The following is an 18,574-nucleotide window of genomic DNA, read 5'->3' as shown; positions in this document are numbered from 1 at the left end:
TACTTAGAACAAAATGCGTAATGTGGTTCTGCTGTGTGCTATAGTCTGCATTCTGACTCACTGCCTGAGTTTGAGTCAGATCTCCACAAAAGTGCCTTGTTCACTTGTGTAAAGAAACCAACCAAATGTAAATGCACACATCCACATAGATATGTCACATTAGCAGACTACACCACACCCACATGACACACATGAATGCAAACACACAAAGAGCGCAGAAACACAGGCACGCACACAATGGCACACATCTGACAGCAATCCACACCAATACTCCCACCTACCCAGCCTTCTCTCTCTTCTCTCTTTCTCTCTTGATCTCATACACACTCACTGTCACACACACACCCTCACACTAAAGCCGCTGATGGTTGTTAAATCCCTATATGACGTCATTGCCAGTCAGTGAGTGGGTGTGGTCTTCACTGGCTTGTTAAACATACCAGAGGTTAAATGCTGTTCACTAACGCTACCCTGTCCCTCCCTCCCTTTCTCACTCTCATTATTGCTCTCGGTCTGGCTCACTTTTGCTCCAGCATTCACCAGGTGAAGTCCTACTACTCCAGGAAACACTGTTGGACACCTGTAACTTGGTTGGCAACCGGTTCAGCTCATCAAGTAAAGTCCTCTCCTTCTGATATCATTTCCTGGAAATCCATCTTCCACAAGACTTTCCCTTGAGAAGAGCACGGCACAGTTTGGTGGTGGTCAGCAAGTAAAGATGTCTCTCCCGTTGTCAGTGCTGATATGTCTGTCAGTTGTCCAGCTGTGTTTGGGAGATCAGCCCGTGGAGGAAATCATCAAAACAAGTAAGTGGTGATATGGACAATGGAAAATATATGAAATGAGTGTCATTGTATAGACATGGAGAGTGATGTTACAGAGGCAAGCAAGATAAGAATATTATCAGAAAGAGAACAGATTGACCCACTCTGTGTTTCTGAAAGTTCTTTGGGAGAACAGACTTTGTGGCTTGATATCACTTTCTCACAGTGCTAACAAGATTGTTTAATTGTCTTTATATACCAGGATCATGCAGGCAGTTGGTGCAGTTAGGGAAAAGTAAATAACAGTACACCAGGGAATAAATCTGTACTATGGACACATTTAAAAAAAAAACATATAATAAATATAGACTAAGACAACAACACAGCTGCTGTATCCAACAGTGACATAAGCATCTGAGTCAGAATCATGATCGGCCAAACAAAACATTAGCAACTCTGCCAAGTTGACTTTGTGCATAATACGCCATTTGTAATACAATGAAATCAAACAAATGAACATGTTTGTATAGCACTCTACAGACAAACTATGGAATAACTGATAAAAAAAATGAAATAAAAGACAAAAATATAATCAGAATAACAACAAAATTTGACAACTCAGGATAATGACAAGGGAGTCAGCTTACTTTCATCAGCTGGTATACTCCCATCTGATCACTGAGAATGCAGACAAACGGGAAAAACACAGGTAATACTGAAAGACATGCCATTGCATTCCTCTTGCATGAGCAAAATGCCTTGGTTATTAATAGTGTCAAGACCAGCAATGAAGTGGTTTAACCATAACCCATCAGTTCCATTCAGTACCCATTCACCAAATTTGTCCCAACATCAGTGGCTTCTGTTAGTGAATGGCTTTACTAGTTGGGGCAGATCAGTATATACTGTAGGTTTGATTCAAAGTACACATGTATCTTAGTTCCATGAGGAAACAGGCAGACTGCAATAGCAAGTGGAAATTATGTTTACTGTTGCTTTGTTATACAATGAGACACAGTAATGCAGGATATATTTAAGACAGAAGTTAGAGTCAAATTTGCAGAGAGCAGCTCCACTCTAAGTCTTATATGGAGGAAAAGTAGCCTGTTCCTTCACTAACCTCTGTGGGCTGAAAGGTTCAAGTCTGTTGCACCTCTGAAAACACACATCTGTGACATATTTTTGGACTATGGTGATTTAATAAGTTCTGTACTTGACAGGGTGTGGATGGAAAATGCAGCAGCTGCTAGATGGCAGCACAAACAGGATTTTCAGCCTTTGCAGGAAGACTGTTTATGCTTGAATCTGGAATAAAGATAAATGGGATGATGACACCAATATGTGACTGAGATTAAATAAACCAAGCTTGGTTTGCTAATTAGCGCTGAACACAAAGTACAGTGAGAGTGTCATGTGTTTTGCTGGTATTTGGCATTTGGTGCCATTACATCTCTGCCTTGATGGTGGCATAGATTAAAAGTGAAGGAATCACTAAAATTATAAGTATTCATCATGAGGGAGACATATATGTGTATCGAATTTAAGCAGTTTGTTCAAGAGTTGTTGTGGAATTTGACTCAAAACCACAAATGTCAACCTCAGGGTGTCCCCAGAGGAACAGTCAGGGGATTTTCAAATTTGGTATGATTCTTCCTCAGGGAGCCATGAATATCTGTCCCAAATTTTGTGGCAATCCATCCAGTAGATATTGAGATATTGATGGTACTGGAGGAAAGGTCAGGGGATCCCCAAAGTCAGTAGGCTTCATCCTCTTGGGGTCATGAATGTCTGCATAAAATGTCATGGTAATCCATCCAATTGGCATCTAGATATTTTGGTCTAGACCAAAGTGGTGCACTGACTAGCTGACATTGCCATCCTAAGTCCCCACTCCACAACCGTGGCAAAAAAAAAAAAAAAAAAAAAAAAAAAAAAATATAATATATAAATATAATATATAATTATATATATATACAAAAATAGAACAAAGATCAGTTTGAATGGCTCGGCCACCCAGGTTACACAAGCTGCAGCTATTATCTCTAAAAAAAAGTTTTATTCCCCTGAGAAAATCTGCTTTATGTACTTGGCCTGATGATCGAGGCTTGGTTTGGCAGAGAGGTGAAGGTGGTTTGGCTGGGCAAAACAAGTGTGAATGTAAAACTGGCTGAATCCAGGGTTCGGTGGTCTTACAGTTTCCAAGTCCTTGACTGATGTTCTGGACTAAAACAGCAAATTTTCAGGATGAAGGAGCATAAAAATCCCAAAGGGAACACTCAAAATCATAATACTTAAAAGCTGACTGTGTGTGTATGACTCTGCAACTGGAGTCAGTGTATGAATACATTTGTATAAGTATGGGTGTGCTTTTAATCGCACATGTATATTACATGTACGAATGTATGTAAAACCTACAGTGTGTGTGTGTGTGTGTGTGTTTATTTCCTCATAGGAAATGTGCCTCTTTTGGGAGGCTGGTCTGACAGGAATCCAGAGTCAGCTGAGATTCAGAATGCAGCTAAGCATGCTGTAAAGGCATACAACACAGACTCCAACGGCAAGCGGATGTTCAGACTGGTCTCAATCACTTCTGCCGAGAGTCAGGTTAGTCCAGTATGCCTTTTCACCATAATAAAATATTTATCATCATAGTGTTGCAACATCTAATATATCTTTCCTTTTGTCTGGTTGTATCATCAGGTGACCAACGTGATCAACTTTAAGATTGATGCAGTCCTGGGAAAAACTAAGTGTCTCAAGTCTGAAAACCATGCCTTGAACAGCTGCAGTCTTGCAAAAAAGGTACATCTGCTTTTTTCTGTGTGCTTTTGAATGTGTTATATTCAGCTCAGTGATATTCTTTAACACACTGTTCTCAACATCTTGCAAAGCAGCACATACAGCATTAGCTCCACCTGTCGCACTCAGCTGTTTTATTCATTCTTTTCTGTCTCATGATACAAAGGCTACCCCATTGTTTTTTATACATAAGTCAGATCTGGGAGATTTCCCTGTTCCTATTTCACAGTTATTGTTTTTCCCCCTCCACAGAAACTGAAGTGCCACTTTGTTGTGGCGTTTGATCCCCGCCACGACACATATAATGTGAAGAGACACAAGTGCATGAAAATTAAGGAGACGGTTTAACTTTTTAACTGACTGACCATGTTTATAGTTTTGCTCTTTAGCTTTGACTAACTTCTTGCTTTGACACAGTGCTGATGTGTTGAAATGTTTTCCAGCTCAGTTAAAGTGGTGGATGTGAGGGTTGGTAGGTTAACAATTTATAAAAATGGCCTTAATAAAGTTAGTTTTAAAAAGTGCAGATGTTGATTTTTGTTACCATTATGTGGAGATTGTGGATTTGTAGATTGTAGCTGTGTTGTATTTCTTAATGTCTTATTCATTCTTTTTTTTTTTTTTTTTTTTTTTTTTTTACATTTTATTACTTTGTGGTTTTATGTTCTATCTCTGCACCTGATATTATTTCCATAAAAAAGTAAAACAACTAACTTTTGGAAATTTGAGACATTTTAGAATCATGATTAAAGGTACTGTAAAAGAGAGATAACAAGAGCATTCGTTTTTATGCCAATATTTATTTAATTGGTGATTTTTATATAAATGAAATGAGAAAACAGCTCATACAGTATCTCATGAGTCTTTATTTTCTTTCAGACATCTGAAAAGAACAAACAGAAATCGACAAAGAATCAACGTATAAAATTTCAAATCTTAAAATTCAATCATGGTCATATGATGTTAAACCATAACATCTGGATGTACAAAATTTTAATGGAATCCATGATATGAGTATGGATGTGGTTTCCTCTTCAATTCAATCAACCAGAAATGCCTTTATACATTTCAGGAGAAACAGTGGATTATACTGTATCTTTAATGATTTCTATACTTACTGCATTCATACAGTCTATTGATCCTGAGGATATCAATATCGGACATATCATCCCTCTGTCCAATAGGCACAGAGGAATCTGGGATGAGGTTAATGGTGTCTGCTCCATACGATGATGAGAAGGCAGTCCTAGAAAAATAAATAAATAAATGAAATCATATACTAATGGGAAGTTGTCTTTGTTTATTTTTATATTGACTTTAAGTTGGCTAGGAGGCCTGAAACATAATTGCCAATGAATACTAATGCTGCAACATGTCAGGTCAATGCTCAAATGGGCAGCTGTTTGCTAACACATTAGTCATATTGGCTGTGCAGGTTGTATTAAATAACATAAAGAGATGTTACCTTCCATAATGCATAACAGAGGAATAGTCATATGGCGTGTTCAAGTTATTGGTGTCCATTTTTTGGAAGTTGTGTGCATTTGCTATTGAATAAAAATATAGAATTAAAAAATAATGTGCATGAATGAGCTTGAAAATTATGCTTAGAGTAAAGTCAAACAAGACAGAAACTGTTTAATATCCATATTCAGTATTATAAAAAAATATTTATATGAATAAAGATACATGAGTAAAACAATGCTTTTTAGCAGTTTGTTGATTAATATTAGAGCTCACCCGCTGGGACATTTTCCCAGTTGATCCTGACATACTTGTCCCTGTCGCTCCTTGTATGCTCATGGTAGAAGCCCAGTGCGTGGAGGAGCTCGTGCTGAATGATCCCATGATCAAGACAACCATACACAGACAGAGAAACCACCTGCTGACCTCCATCTCTGCCAATAGTGGACCAGCACCTACATCACAGTGAAAGACAGAATGACAGGTTTGAATCCAGGCAGGTTGGCTTCCACATTACACTGACCACTACCTCTACTCCGCACTCACCCAAGTTCACTCTCAATGCTCAGGTAGTCAGACTGGCCACGATGAGGAACAAAACGAATACAGGTTTTCTGGTGGAATGTTTCCATAGCTCTCTCTATTGAGGCCCTTTCACTGTCATCTGCAATAAAAACAAGATAAATATCAGTTTATTGACACCAAAATACTTGATACAGATCAGTTAAAATGTCTTTGATAGATTTAGGACTAAAGTAAAAGTTTTAAAGTAGAGCACATTTTAAGTTCTTGATATTATGAAAGGATGAACAGGGATTTTTACTTGTCTCTCTTACAAAATAACCTGTTGCAAAAAGGTAGAGATTGTACAAGTGCGCATGGAAAAATGATTAACACAACTGCACTTTTGATGAATGAATCACTGAGCTCTTACAAAAATAATCACTGATGGTATAGGGCACTCACAGTCACTGTAGGATTTTGGCCATTTGCAATAGTCATTCCAGCATTTCATGGCATTCCTCTTTTTTGAAAGGGCCATGTCACCTTCCACCAGAATATGATTGATGCCTGGAATGAGACAGTATGTGGACAGGATATGAAACAGATCCAGACAGGTACACTCAGAATATACTGAGTGTACTAATATTGGTATATACACATGCACATGATGTGAGCAGGTGAGGACATTTTTCACTGAATAAGTCAAATGTACCTTTATTTGCCTCCAGAATTTTTGAAGTTATGTCCAAACGGTGAGCTTGATTGTTTTTCACACCTAAAGTAAGAATATTTGGTTATCTAGACTAGAAGACCTATTTCTTAGTATAATGTGTTTAATATATAGGATGAGAAAAATCAGTTACCCTCCTCATGAGATCGCACCTGCAGAGGCACAAAGTGAACATTAGTAGTAAAAATTTACATACTTCCATCAAGACTGGGACTAATTCATGGATATGGTATTGAACTATATGTTTCTATTGCATTTTGTATTGCTTCAAGTATAGTATTATCATATTGTTTTATTATGGTTTTCGTCATGTATTGTTTTTTTTTGGGGGGGTGTGTGTGCCATGTTAAGTTTCCTCTGTAAAAACTCTAACAGTCAGAAATTTAAAATTGTGGCATGCATCATCTAAGAGAGTCAATGAGCTCCAACTGCAAGGTCTGAAACAGGTGAGAATGAGTAGAGTTTTTGTTGAGTTTGCAGTTATCTCTCAGATTATGATAGGCTGTTATTTACTTTATTTTAAGAGAAATAAATTTAAATAAAACTGTTGTAGAAAAATGTATTTGTTGTGGCATATGCCTTACCAAGGTGTCGTTTTGTGTTGAAAGGCCAATCAGGACAACCAAGACAGCAGAGAAGAGATTCCGGTTCATCTTCCTCATGGGGCAGTTCCTATGGATGGAGCAGCTCAGGTAGATTTTTGTTGACCAGCGACCACAGAGGTTGCAGCCTTGATTTTATACAGCCAAAAAGGGAGGAACTGCTACTGTAAACAGACTTACTGTAAAGACAATAAGATGACTCCCAAACAATGAAAGAATCAGCTCCAACAAGAAACACCCTGAAGCCTTACAGGTGGCAGACGAGACTGAGCACATTTAAGATAAATATTGCCATATGTGAAATGGGTATGTACTCTATATGTATATACAGAGACAGTACATGTGTGTACATGGCTGATCTATTAATCAGAAAGTATTGATAATGAATTAGAACTATAATGACAAACTGCTTCTTTTAGCTGAAGTCATTTGACTGACATGTTGACACAGAAAAGACTTAATCCTCTGTAAAACACACATGCACTGGTCTACTCCCAAAGGTCTCAAATGTCTCATACTGTTCTATTATGTTGCTTCCCTTTGGATCAGGGTTATAACAAAATACTGGTAGTGTTTATAAAATTGTATACAATCTTAACAAGTACATTTGTCTCACTGAACAGAGAGAGAAATAAACCTCCTTATACCAGACACACAAACTCTCTCCACAGTTACAAAGTCCAGCTGACACAAGGAAATTTAATGTCAGTGTATTTCAGTAAAAGTTCAAATTATGTCAAAAATATGTACAAGCATAGAGATTGAATTTTCTTTTGAGATAGGGATCACCTAACCAGCGTCTGCGGGTCTGTCTCCACAACTACAATGGTAAAGCCACTTTCCATTTCTAAAAAGCAGAACAAACTAGTTCAAGCTCCTTGGCTGGCATCTCATGGAAACTCAGTCCTTCAGTAAAACAACCAGTTGCCATTTATTCTCATTTAGTCATTCTTCATTATGTCAGAGGAAAATTAGACTCAGCATTGGGTAATATGAGGCTGTCTGGTGGGCTGGCAAGTGATTACAAAGTCTTTGCCACTAAACAGCACAGGCAGAACTGCTCACTCTACACTAAGCCATTATTTAACTATTAGGATGACAATGTTTTCCACTTCTAAGCAGTTTCCTGTTACACACACACACACACACACACATGAAAAAGAGAGACATAAAGCTTTAAGTATACCACTTTAACCTCATAACAACTAGTTTCTCTCTTTATTTCTCCTTTAACAGCTTCGACTTTTTATTCCACTCTGTCTTTATTTTATACATTCCTATTTTTTTTTTTTTTTTTAATTTTTAGACATTTTAGATGTATTTCTCCAACATTCAGTCTAACACATTTGGTATATTTGGAACAAATTTGACTGTACAGAATGAGACTGCTGGCACCTCAGTGAGATTCTGGTAGGATATTTGTATTCAACAGCCATAACAAGGGCAAACTGCATAAGGAAAAATAAGCTTAACTGGGCTTCTTGGCAAACATCAGAGGTTAGCAACAGACAGTCACTTGGTGAAGTTAAACAAATCCCAAAAAGGAAGCAGACATGCAAAAAACCGAGACAGATAGGAAACATAAACAAGCAGAGAAGCAGACAAGAACTGAGGCTGGAACAGCATGTTCCAACAAAATTATGTATGAAGTCAAGTTAAATGATTAACCTTCCCTCTAAAATTCACCATGTTTGTTTATTATTTTCTTGATCTTTATGGAAAAAGAAATTTACTTTAGTTCCTGGCCCATTTCGGTTATCACTGTTTTTAAGACATTTTCATTGAGTCATCATTAATATTCTAATTCCATTCATCAACTTATATATTTGTTCATATAAATAGATTAATCGACTAAAACTAACCTCTGAAGATTTTTCAATGCCACATTCCAGCCTTCACAGGCAGACAGCACATAACAGAAGTAGTCATGCTGATCCCACAACTTACATTTATTCATCATCATACAATATTTATTTACAGTTATTTACAAAAGACATAGTTTTATCTTGTATTTATTTTACAGTTTAAAAAAAAAATCAGAATAAAAGCTATAGAAGTGACCCTGTCTGTAACCTTAAGATTTGAAAAAGCACCATGTATTTTGTTATTCTGTAATGACATCAGTCATGTATGTCCCAAAATATACACCTTTGCTCTGCATCTTTAGCTTTGTTGAAAGATGTTTAAAAATGCACAGATTTCTCCAGAGTTCTCCATGGCAACTCTTTGATTCTTTAAGTAATGCTGTGATGAATGACAGGTCTTGTGTCAGTAATTCAGATAAACAGCAGTCAGACGCTGGTCTCAATGTGAGGTGACATCTTACAGCTCAGCATGTGGGACAGGAGTCTGTGCTGGTGGTGGTACCTGACACACACACACACACACACACACACACACACACACACACACAGAGAGAGAGAGAGAGAGAGAGAGAGAGAGAACATACAGACACTGTGAGTAAGCTGAAAATCAACAAAAAGGTACTTTAACATATTGGCTCCATCATCTGGCCTGGAAATGTTACTACAATGATTTTGTTTTAAGCACTTCAGTGTGTTTATATGTAGTTTGTGCATATGTGCCACACAACACTTTTTTATGACTCTGTAGGTCTCAGTTCTCCTTTAAATGATTTGATTAAAGCAGCAAAACCACTGGCGTCCTTTAACTAAGAATATATGGTTTTAACACTTACTTGCTAATGACCCTCTGTATCTCTCTGTTCTCCTCTTCTCTGAGTTTCAGTAAGACCTGCTCCAGGATCGGAAGCTCCAAGTTCAGATACTGGGCTACCTGACAGAGAGAGAAACAAAATAAAGTATGTTTGCCTTGGTGAGAAAGAGGCAGACACTTGACCTTAATTCTACCAGTTATTAAATAATTAGTATTATTTCAAGCCTGTGTTGGATTTTAGCCCTTCATGAGGCACTCACATCATTGCTAACTTCCTCTTCATCCATATCCATCAGAAAGATCTTCATGATGTCATCAGAGGGCCCCTGCAGTATGCGCTCCCAGAGGGGCTGGTCTCTGTTACTGAGCTTTCTTTTTTCTGGACAAAACACAAGCACACAACTTAAGTGTGGCATTTGGTCTTCTTATATTGTCTTATTATCTAATTTCCTGTGCAAATCGGGCGTAACGAACAAACCAAACCTCCACTCTGGTGAATACAGTACAGAGCAAACTCCTGGGGGTCATTCTCTATCTGTAGGATGAACATATTTAAACAAGTAAATTCACAGTTCTGGTTGGCAGAAGGAAGAAGGTGAAAGTATAGGTGACCTATATAAGTGCATGTATTTTACTGATTGGTGACCTCTGATTTAAATTATGCAGTTTTACAGTGATTTTTCACTGCAGTTTCAATAATATGTACAAAAACTGACCTTGAACTTGTTTAGTAGCTGTTCAATGACCTGGTTTGTGGTCATCCTGCTAGAGATTCGAACTTTAGTTGGTGTACCAAAGGATGGTGTGAAAATAGAGGTCTAGAGAAAACAAACAGATACATGGATTATGGAAAGGGAGGAAGGGATGGGCATTGCAGGCATGAAGGGGGTCTGCTCATCAGACGTCTACCTTATAGTTGTAGAAGTGTCCGTTGATAGAAAAGCGATGTTGTCTTTCTTTCTCTCTTTGTGCCGCTGACTTTCCCCTACCCCTCCTCCTCTTGACCAATGAGGCATCACTCATGCAGCGAAAGAGGTTGGACTCTGCCTCCAGCTCTGGGTTCTTCTGCCTCACAGGACGCAGTGTGGTGGTCTCATACACAGGAGGGCCTTTGGAGTGTGTAAAAAGCCGCACTGATACAATGTTGCATATTCAACATTTGCTGGGAAGTTAATTACAATCTAGAAATTGCTTTCTATCAGAATTTGATTAAGTTTTATGCTTTATTGTGATGCAAAAGTGAGAATTTTTTGTCAAGGTAACATAGTTGTGAGAACATTATGGAGCTGTGTGAGGAGAATGAAAACAACCTGGTAAAGGATTTTTGACTACTGTTTCCTGTGCTGTCTCAGACATCTCATCTATCTGGTGAAGGTCAGCATATTCTCCCCATCGTGACATTCCCCTGCAGAGAGTGAGAGCGGAGAGAGTCTCAGAAACATGTAGGAACTAATCTTTATGTTCAGACATAAATGATTCACACAACTGTTTTAAAAGCTCACTTTTTTGTATACTGCATGAAGGACACTGCAAATGGTCATATGTCACAGGAACTTGAGGATACTCAAGTAGAGATTAGAGGTTATTCACACCTGAGAGTGAGCCCTCTACTGTGCTCACTACACTTCACAAGTGGTAGCTCAACAGTTATGCCTATCCCATTCCTCCAGAAGCTCATAGTTGAAAAATAATGGCTGGTAAAGTTGGGAAACACAAGAGCCATTGTTCATTCGTGACCACCTCTGTAGCCCAGTATCTGCACTCAAGGGTCTTTGTTACTATTATCACACTCAACAGAAGTTGAGGGCTGTAGTTGAAATAGTTAAGTCAGTTTTGTCCAGTGGTGTGCAGCGAAATAGAGTGATTGAAGTACACATACACCAGTACAGAATCCATTAAAAACAAAACACTGTCACACTTTTAAGGCATGTGTCACTCAGTTCAGACTTACTGCACCTCTGAGTACATGCAGCTGTCTTTTCCAAAACTGAATGACTCTCTAGTTGTCACATGGTGTATGATGAGGATTTAAAAAAAAGGTTACAGATTCAGTTAAATGTTGACAAAGAAATAATAAGAACCCTTTAAGTTTATGATTATAACTGCAAAGAGATCTAAATTCCTCATATTATCTCATAATACACAAAAGCTGAAATCAACCTCTTGTTTCCAATTGGGCTGACTGGACTGGTGGGGTCAGGTGAGATCAGAGGAGCGAAGGGAAGCATCTGTTTGTCGTCCTGTATTTTCAGCCTGATGGGTCTCCGTACTCCCCAGGAGATATTCAGGAAACCTTCTACCACCACCTCTCCATCAACCCCCTGTTACAGAGACAGATGCATAGACACCTGTATGGTGTATAATTATAGCCATTCATTCATTTAACATACCATGTTTATGATGTTGTATCTAGGCTAAAGATACTACTTATGCCTTCACTTTTCAGGAAGTAATAATTTTTTACAAAAGGAGAGAATCTTGTTGAGAGACCTGACAGTCTCCTGATACACATATGATTTGCTGCAAAGTTATGACAACCATCTAAATGTAGTAACAAGGCTGACTGTGATTACGATTCATGTGCAACTACATAGAAAATGTTTGAAATATTACCTGAGAGTAACTGAGATGGAGCTGAGTGTGGTCTTTCAGGAAGCAGTTGTAGGTGTTCAGCAGTGAGAAAAACTCTGCTCTACAATGAACACAACAGCACTGAATGACAATACAGCTTAACAGCACAGAACTGTAATATTTTTGTATTTTTTTGTCCCGTCATGGCTGATTTAATTTAAATTAGCTAAATTGAATATTTTGTGTTGGTGAGTACAAGACAACAATGATCCATGTTCTGCATGCAAAGGTGCTTTATACCTTCCAGTATAGCTCTGTTAAACAAATCTTGAAGATATAAGAGGTGTGTCACATGCATTTGTTGTACTAAAGTCCTGAATAGTGGTGATGTTGCTGTGGAGCACTTTGCTGTTAAATGTCTGTCATTGTGATGTTGCTGTGGAGAACACTGTTGTTGAATACCTATTTTTAATTGTTATGTCTTTTCCATCATCCCTGATAATATCTACTTAATGCAGGACTTTAACTTTGAGCTTTAACTCTTGTCATTGATACGTTTTCTGAGTGCTTGTTCCACCACTGATGGACTATATTATACAGCTATATCATGCACTGGAGTGAAGCAAAATCCATCAGAGCTTCAGCTGACTATAGTGACCGACCTGGACAGCGTCCTCCCGTCTCCTGCCTGAATCACTGTAAATGGCCCTGCTTCATTCATCTCTGGTTGCATCCACTACTGCAGAGAAAACAACAACAACGTCCTCTGTAATCACACCATGCGGGTACAAAATTAGAGTACACATGGGTGAATCTTGACCTTGAATCTTGGAGACAAATAGTAAAGACTGTTGACTTGTTGAATTGTGTTTCAATGCGTGTGTTGCTATGGTAGAAGCTCCTAGATAAAGACACCTGACCAGCATTATGTCAACCTGCAGGAAGTAATGCCACTGAAAATGAACTGCTCTGCACTTACACAACCAACACAGTGACACTCCCTCTTAAAAATAAACAATATAATTACTCTTACCTTCTCTAACATCGCAAATCAGAGCTCTCCTCCTGATTCTGTTTCTTTGTCTCTGCCTCTTTCTTCTGTCTGGGCTTTAAATATCTCTTTCCAGTCTCTCTCCCTGTCTCTCTCTGAAGTTTTTGTGTTATATTTATCCCTCTCTCTCTCTCTCTCCCTCCCTGTAGCCGTGCCTTTACTCTTTCACTTTCTTTTTTTTTTTTTTTTGGTGCTTGCCTCCAAGAGATTTAATAACAGTACTCCACCCAGTAACCAGTGATGACAGTGTAGAGCCAACCATTTGTTTATTCTTCAGTCAGAAACACTGAGCCTGTGCCTGTGAGCAGAGATTGTTGGAATTTCCACGTGGCTTCTCTTGTCTTAAATTCCTCCCTTTTATGTTGTCTTTTTTCTCTGTTTTCTGTTCTTCTGAATTTTTGTAAATAGCAAAACACTCTGGAAGTAGCAGCCTGTCCTGCGTGTCCCTTTGTTTCACTCTTTCCATCTCTCTCTGTCTCAGCCTGTTCTCTGGTAAGAAATATCTCAGGTATTCAGCAGCTGTCATCCCAGCAGCCCAACCACTCCCTATTCTGTTTGACAGTTTACTCTTGTACAGAGTGACGGACCATTGTACACCAGCAAGAGCAACATTTAAAAAGGTGCAGTACGCAACTTTCCAGACACTGTTTACAGGAAATTTAGGAAATCCCTAAAATATGGCTAATATGGCTGTACTAATTTCTCACAAAAAGCACACATAAAAATCAGGTTTTCACATGGAAAATATTACCATAATGAAATGCTGTGTCAGATGTAATATTACAAGTAAATATCACTTACAATTCACATATTTAATATCTCAAACAATCATCATTGGATTACTGCACACATGATAAACACTGAAATGTGTTTTAAAGGTTTTCAAATTCAAGATAATTAATAATTAATATTATATTAAAAGAAGAAGAAAGAAACAGCAAGTATCCCCACATGGTGGTTGTACATGAACATGGCAGCTAAGATGAGCAATGCTGAAATGATCCTTTAATAAGAGTATGAAAGCAACAAGAACAAGCTAAACAAGAACAAGCTAAATGTTTTTCAGACACCAACTGTAACAGCAGGATTATTTTTATTACCTTTATTTCCTCCTCAGCTGAGGAGAAGGAGAGAGGGACTAGCTCAAGGCTGTTTATACTTGTACTTAGAAACACTTTAATCTGCCTTTCTTTGTCTGGCTCGTAACAGGGATGAATGGGCACCTGACCAGGTGGAGTATACTAGACCACAGCTACTGCTTTAGAGTTGCTTACTTGTTCATTTTTAAATCCTGGTCGTGCAGTGACTCCCAAGTGTGCATGTGCATGACATGTGGCATTGCTGGAGAAGGGCAGATGTACTCTTACATAATCAAGTTTAATAAAGTTTTAAATAGCCTCTTCATGGCAGAACAAATACAGAATATTGTGCTTTTCTGGGGACACAAGTCCAAAGATGCATGTCTTTCTCTTTTGCGTCTAACTTTACTAACTTGTGTGAACACTTCACTGTGTGTCTTTCAAGCCTTAACATGCAGGTTTCCAGGTACCCTGGAGCAAATACATCAGACCTGTGAGTGTGTGTGTCTGTGTGTGTATGCTTTATAAATCACAGGCCTGTCAAAAGTCAACAATAAAGGAGAACTACAGATAAACGGTCAACATTACAAAGTCAATAGTGTGAGAGTTCATCCAACACAGAGAGCAGTGGTCTTAACCTTGAGTTAAAGGAAGACGGCTGCTCCAAACCTGAAGGCCAGAGGATCCGACAAAACAAGACCGTCCAATTTAAAAGAAATATGTCCTTACTGGAAACACAACACCTTGTTAAGAAACACTTCCCCCTCTTTAGTGATCCATAGTGGACTGTTCCACTTCACTTCTGGTGAGGTATTACCACATTAGTTTAAAGGTTTTTTGCACTGGTGCCAGCTGCTGAGAGAGATGGAAACATTAATGAATCAAAGCAGCCCAACTGGTGGCAGCGGTGAATAAGACCTAAGTCATATCCCTGTGAGGCTTACTAGACAACAAATTTCTTGGATGGATGGAAAATGCAGTGGCAATGGTCCCAAATGTGGAGCAGCACATTTCAAAAGAAGGCTGAGCAAGACTGTGGATAAAGCCATAATTTTTAGATTATTAGATATATGTAAAGCAAAGGGCATTATATGCCTGTAAGAGCAATTCAGTGCAACATCCAGAGAGGAACTAGATGAGAATGCAAAAGCCACAAGACCACACTCATATGGAGGGTAGAGCAGAGGATGCAGTGTATGTACATGGTAAAATACAAGCTTTTTTTATTGTCAGCTATGAAATGGAGAAATGTAGCCAGAGGGAAAAAAGCCAAGGTAAACCATGACACACCCAGTTTCTTCCTTTACTGCCTTCCTGGATGTCACACCCCCCTCTCTTTTTCTCTTTCTCCTGTACTCCACTCCTTACTGCCTGTCTTTCTTTGTACTACTCCAGTATGTTACACTTGTTCCTTCTCACTCACATGCACAAATTTGACCCAATTATGTAATTTTAGTGTAGTGCCCCCTGTTGAAATGCTGATCCTGAGAGCTCTGTTTAATTTGAATAAAAAAACTTTTGCTACTGTAATTTTTTGTGATTAACAGACCCATAATTTCATAATTTGAGTTGTAATACTTTCTCAAAGTTATGAAAAGGATATTCATCCCCACACATAAACTGTGCAACTTTGGTTGCATTAATTCTGAACTGGGACATTGATGCTCATCTCCTGTCATTGACAAATAAATCAGAAGTTGCTCGATATTTACATTCATTCATATAATATTAAGGAAACTAATCTGACATTCTTCAATGTTTAATATAAAAATAATATATAAATTGGGCACATTGTATCAAGACAGTGAATCCATAATTATTTTTTTTAAGTAGAGGAATCATAGCCCTCTTTGGTTTTGCTTTCAGTTCCAGTTCAGCAGTGCACTGTAACACACCAAAGCCATAAAACAAAATGATCCAAAATACATTCAGTCCTACCTGGCCAGCCAGTCTTTGAATCTGCTAATAAATGAAGCTGGTTCACTCCATGTTTGGAGTCTTGTACCTTGTGTGCATGTATGTGTGTGTGTTTCATAGGTCCAGAGTACAGTGTGTGTGGTAGGAAGTGAACTTGCAGCAGCTGGTTAATTATTGCAGGACATGTTGAGACAGTGTTGAGAGGGAGGGGCTGACTGACACCAGATACGACTCGCCTGCTTTGTGTGTGCATGTGGTGTGTATGTATCCTTAGAGAGAGAGAGACACACTTCCATTTTTGCCTGGTATGAATCTAGACACCAAGACTACAAATGATCAAATCTTTACTTGCTTGTTAATGACACCCACATGCCATATATCATGGTAGAAAGCTAAAGACATACTAGCTGTAATTGAAAGGCCACTGGTAGCAGCATCGGAGAATAGCCAGTATGCCTCCAGTCCTGGCAGATGATGGCTGCGATGCCATATACTGTATAGTAGAATGAACAGAACAGTAATCCAGGAAAACTGCCTCAAGACAAACATCAAATCCAAAGTAATTGGATTCAATGTGTGACCTACACACACACACACATACTCTGGTCGTTGTGCGGATTATTACACACCACATTATGACTCAAGTGAAGTGCAAACAGACATTGGTGCCACAGCAGGAAAGGTGTTGTAGTTAATCCCTCAGACATAGTTAGGCAAGCCAGTGTGTTTTTAAAGAGATATCTGACTCCCTTGCGCATGAGGAATAAATAATAGATCGGAGAGATATTCATGTTGATGGTCTGTTTCAGGCATGGAGTACAACAGGGATCAGTCTTTGGGCCTCTATTCTTCATCTTCTGCATGTTACCCTTTGGTCAAACATTTCAAAAGCAACATATTCCTCAGGTTCCGGGTCTCATTGCAGAAATTAGTGTCACATTTTATAATAAGTTTAATTTTTATCATACGTGGACTTCATTGTCCAGTGTGAAGCATGTAAAGAACTGGCTCCTTTACTTCTGACTTGCTAACCCCATATGAACCTGAGTGCAACCTGAGATCATCTGGTCGGTCTCTGTTAGTAATTCCGAAGCTGAGGCTAAAAACCAGAGGAGACAGAGCCTTTGCAGTCAGGGTGCCTTGGCTGTTTCACATTTTTTGTGAGGCACTTTGTAAATCAAAGTTATCATTATTGTTTTCAAAAGGAACAGAAATTTGCTGATGTTTATTAGATGATCTGCTTTACTCTTTTCTCTTTATTCCCTCACAGGGACAAACATGTGGGTTACAGAGCAGCTCCAGCGGAGCAAGTCTGATGTTAGTGTCATGATTGGGGAACTGTAATTGAAATGCAAGGTACACTGGGTTTCCGTACAGTTCTACCCTAAAACAGGGGTTTAATTTGTCATTAACAGGTGTTGGTTCTTGTCGTCGCTTGGACACATGCACACAGGATTCAAATGCACAACTCAGAGACACTGATGAACAGTTCAAACAGTCCACCTTCATTTAGTTTGTGCAGGCAAGAGGAGGTACATACAGGGGAGTCAAAAACAAAAAAACCACAACCCACAACTGAGATGGCCCAACAGACAAAGTGGCAGTGTGCAAACAGGAGTGGACCAGTATATATAGTAAGGAGCTAACGAGGGAATGGGGAACAGGTGAGTAGGTGGGTGTGGGAGGAATCAGGTGACCGGAAAGGCGGGAAGGGCTGGGGTTACTGCAGGGCAGGTGGGAGTTGCAGGGTGATGACCAATCAGGTAGAGAATGAGTGAACTCACTAAGGTAACGTGTGACCATGTCTATGTATTTATGCTCTGTCAAGAGGAAACTGTTCTGTTTGTTATGGAATGAACAGCCTTGACCTGCCTCAGTTAGAATAACCAACTTTGTGTAATTCAGTGCTCCACAGTTAAGGAACATACCAGATGACTTGACACATGTGATGCAAGTACATTGAGCAGAAGCCAGGTGGAGCTATTTAGCTGTAAACTTCTTGCAAACAGTAGGCCTATGGTAATCCGCGACTGTAGCAGAGGCAGTATCCAATGCTTTCTGACATGTTTGCAAAACTCAGTTTTCACAGGACTTAGTTGAGTGTTATGACGAGGAGCAGTTAATTTATGTGGCAGAAGAGGGCAGTATCAGTACAATAGCTGACCAGAATCACACAGCTGACTCAGTAATCCTTGGCAAAGTAGCAGTTTGATTGCAAATTGTTTCTTTTTTTTCTGTTGTTCTGGTATTTGTTCCCTGGATGTGTTTGACATACCTCAGTGGTGTGTTGCCTTTATTCAAAAATAAAAATGACTGAAACAGAAGCTTGTTCCTTTTCTGCCATGCAGTGCAAGTGATCCTGCATGACAGCATCACCTAGTGGTGTGAAGCATCATCAGTGAAAAAAACATCTAAAA

The 18,574-nt window shown here is 38.9% G+C and overlaps 2 protein-coding genes and 1 pseudogene across 5 annotated transcripts; 1 reads left to right on the top strand and 2 right to left on the bottom strand.

The window, feature by feature from the left end:
- Positions 1–455: 455 nt before the first annotated feature.
- si:busm1-57f23.1 (uncharacterized protein LOC368621 homolog) lies at positions 456–4,087 on the top strand. Its single transcript, XM_018671753.2, has 4 exons — positions 456–806; positions 3,217–3,368; positions 3,465–3,566; positions 3,816–4,087. The coding sequence occupies exons 1-4, from the start codon at positions 719–721 to the stop codon at positions 3,909–3,911; spliced, it is 438 nt and encodes a 145-aa protein (XP_018527269.1). The 5' UTR covers positions 456–718; the 3' UTR covers positions 3,912–4,087.
- An 83-nt stretch (positions 4,088–4,170) lies between these two features.
- On the bottom strand, positions 4,171–6,960 carry LOC108880299 (hatching enzyme 1.2-like; annotated as a pseudogene).
- A 1,834-nt stretch (positions 6,961–8,794) lies between these two features.
- On the bottom strand, positions 8,795–16,329 carry rassf6 (Ras association domain family member 6). Of its 4 annotated transcripts, none has more exons than XM_018671782.2 (11): positions 16,179–16,329; positions 12,773–12,849; positions 12,153–12,231; positions 11,700–11,860; positions 10,850–10,944; positions 10,449–10,648; positions 10,256–10,357; positions 10,023–10,074; positions 9,800–9,918; positions 9,562–9,659; positions 8,795–9,230 (listed from the first exon to the last, which is right to left on the bottom strand). In XM_018671782.2, exons 2-11 carry the CDS (start codon positions 12,841–12,843, stop codon positions 9,155–9,157), a joined length of 1,053 nt encoding a protein of 350 aa, XP_018527298.1. In that variant the 5' UTR covers positions 12,844–12,849; positions 16,179–16,329; the 3' UTR covers positions 8,795–9,154. The 4 variants fall into 4 exon arrangements, with proteins under 4 accessions (XP_018527298.1, XP_018527301.1, XP_018527300.1 ...); XM_018671785.2 differs by having other exon boundaries at positions 12,773–12,846; positions 16,179–16,302; XM_018671784.2 differs by lacking the exon at positions 16,179–16,329 and adding an exon at positions 14,879–14,899.
- Between the last annotated feature and the right edge of the window lie 2,245 nt (positions 16,330–18,574).

This window comes from Lates calcarifer, linkage group LG9 (genome assembly GCF_001640805.2).
Source record: "Lates calcarifer isolate ASB-BC8 linkage group LG9, TLL_Latcal_v3, whole genome shotgun sequence".
NCBI lineage: Eukaryota > Metazoa > Chordata > Actinopteri > Centropomidae > Lates > Lates calcarifer.
This window is presented reverse-complemented; position numbering and strand designations above follow the sequence as displayed.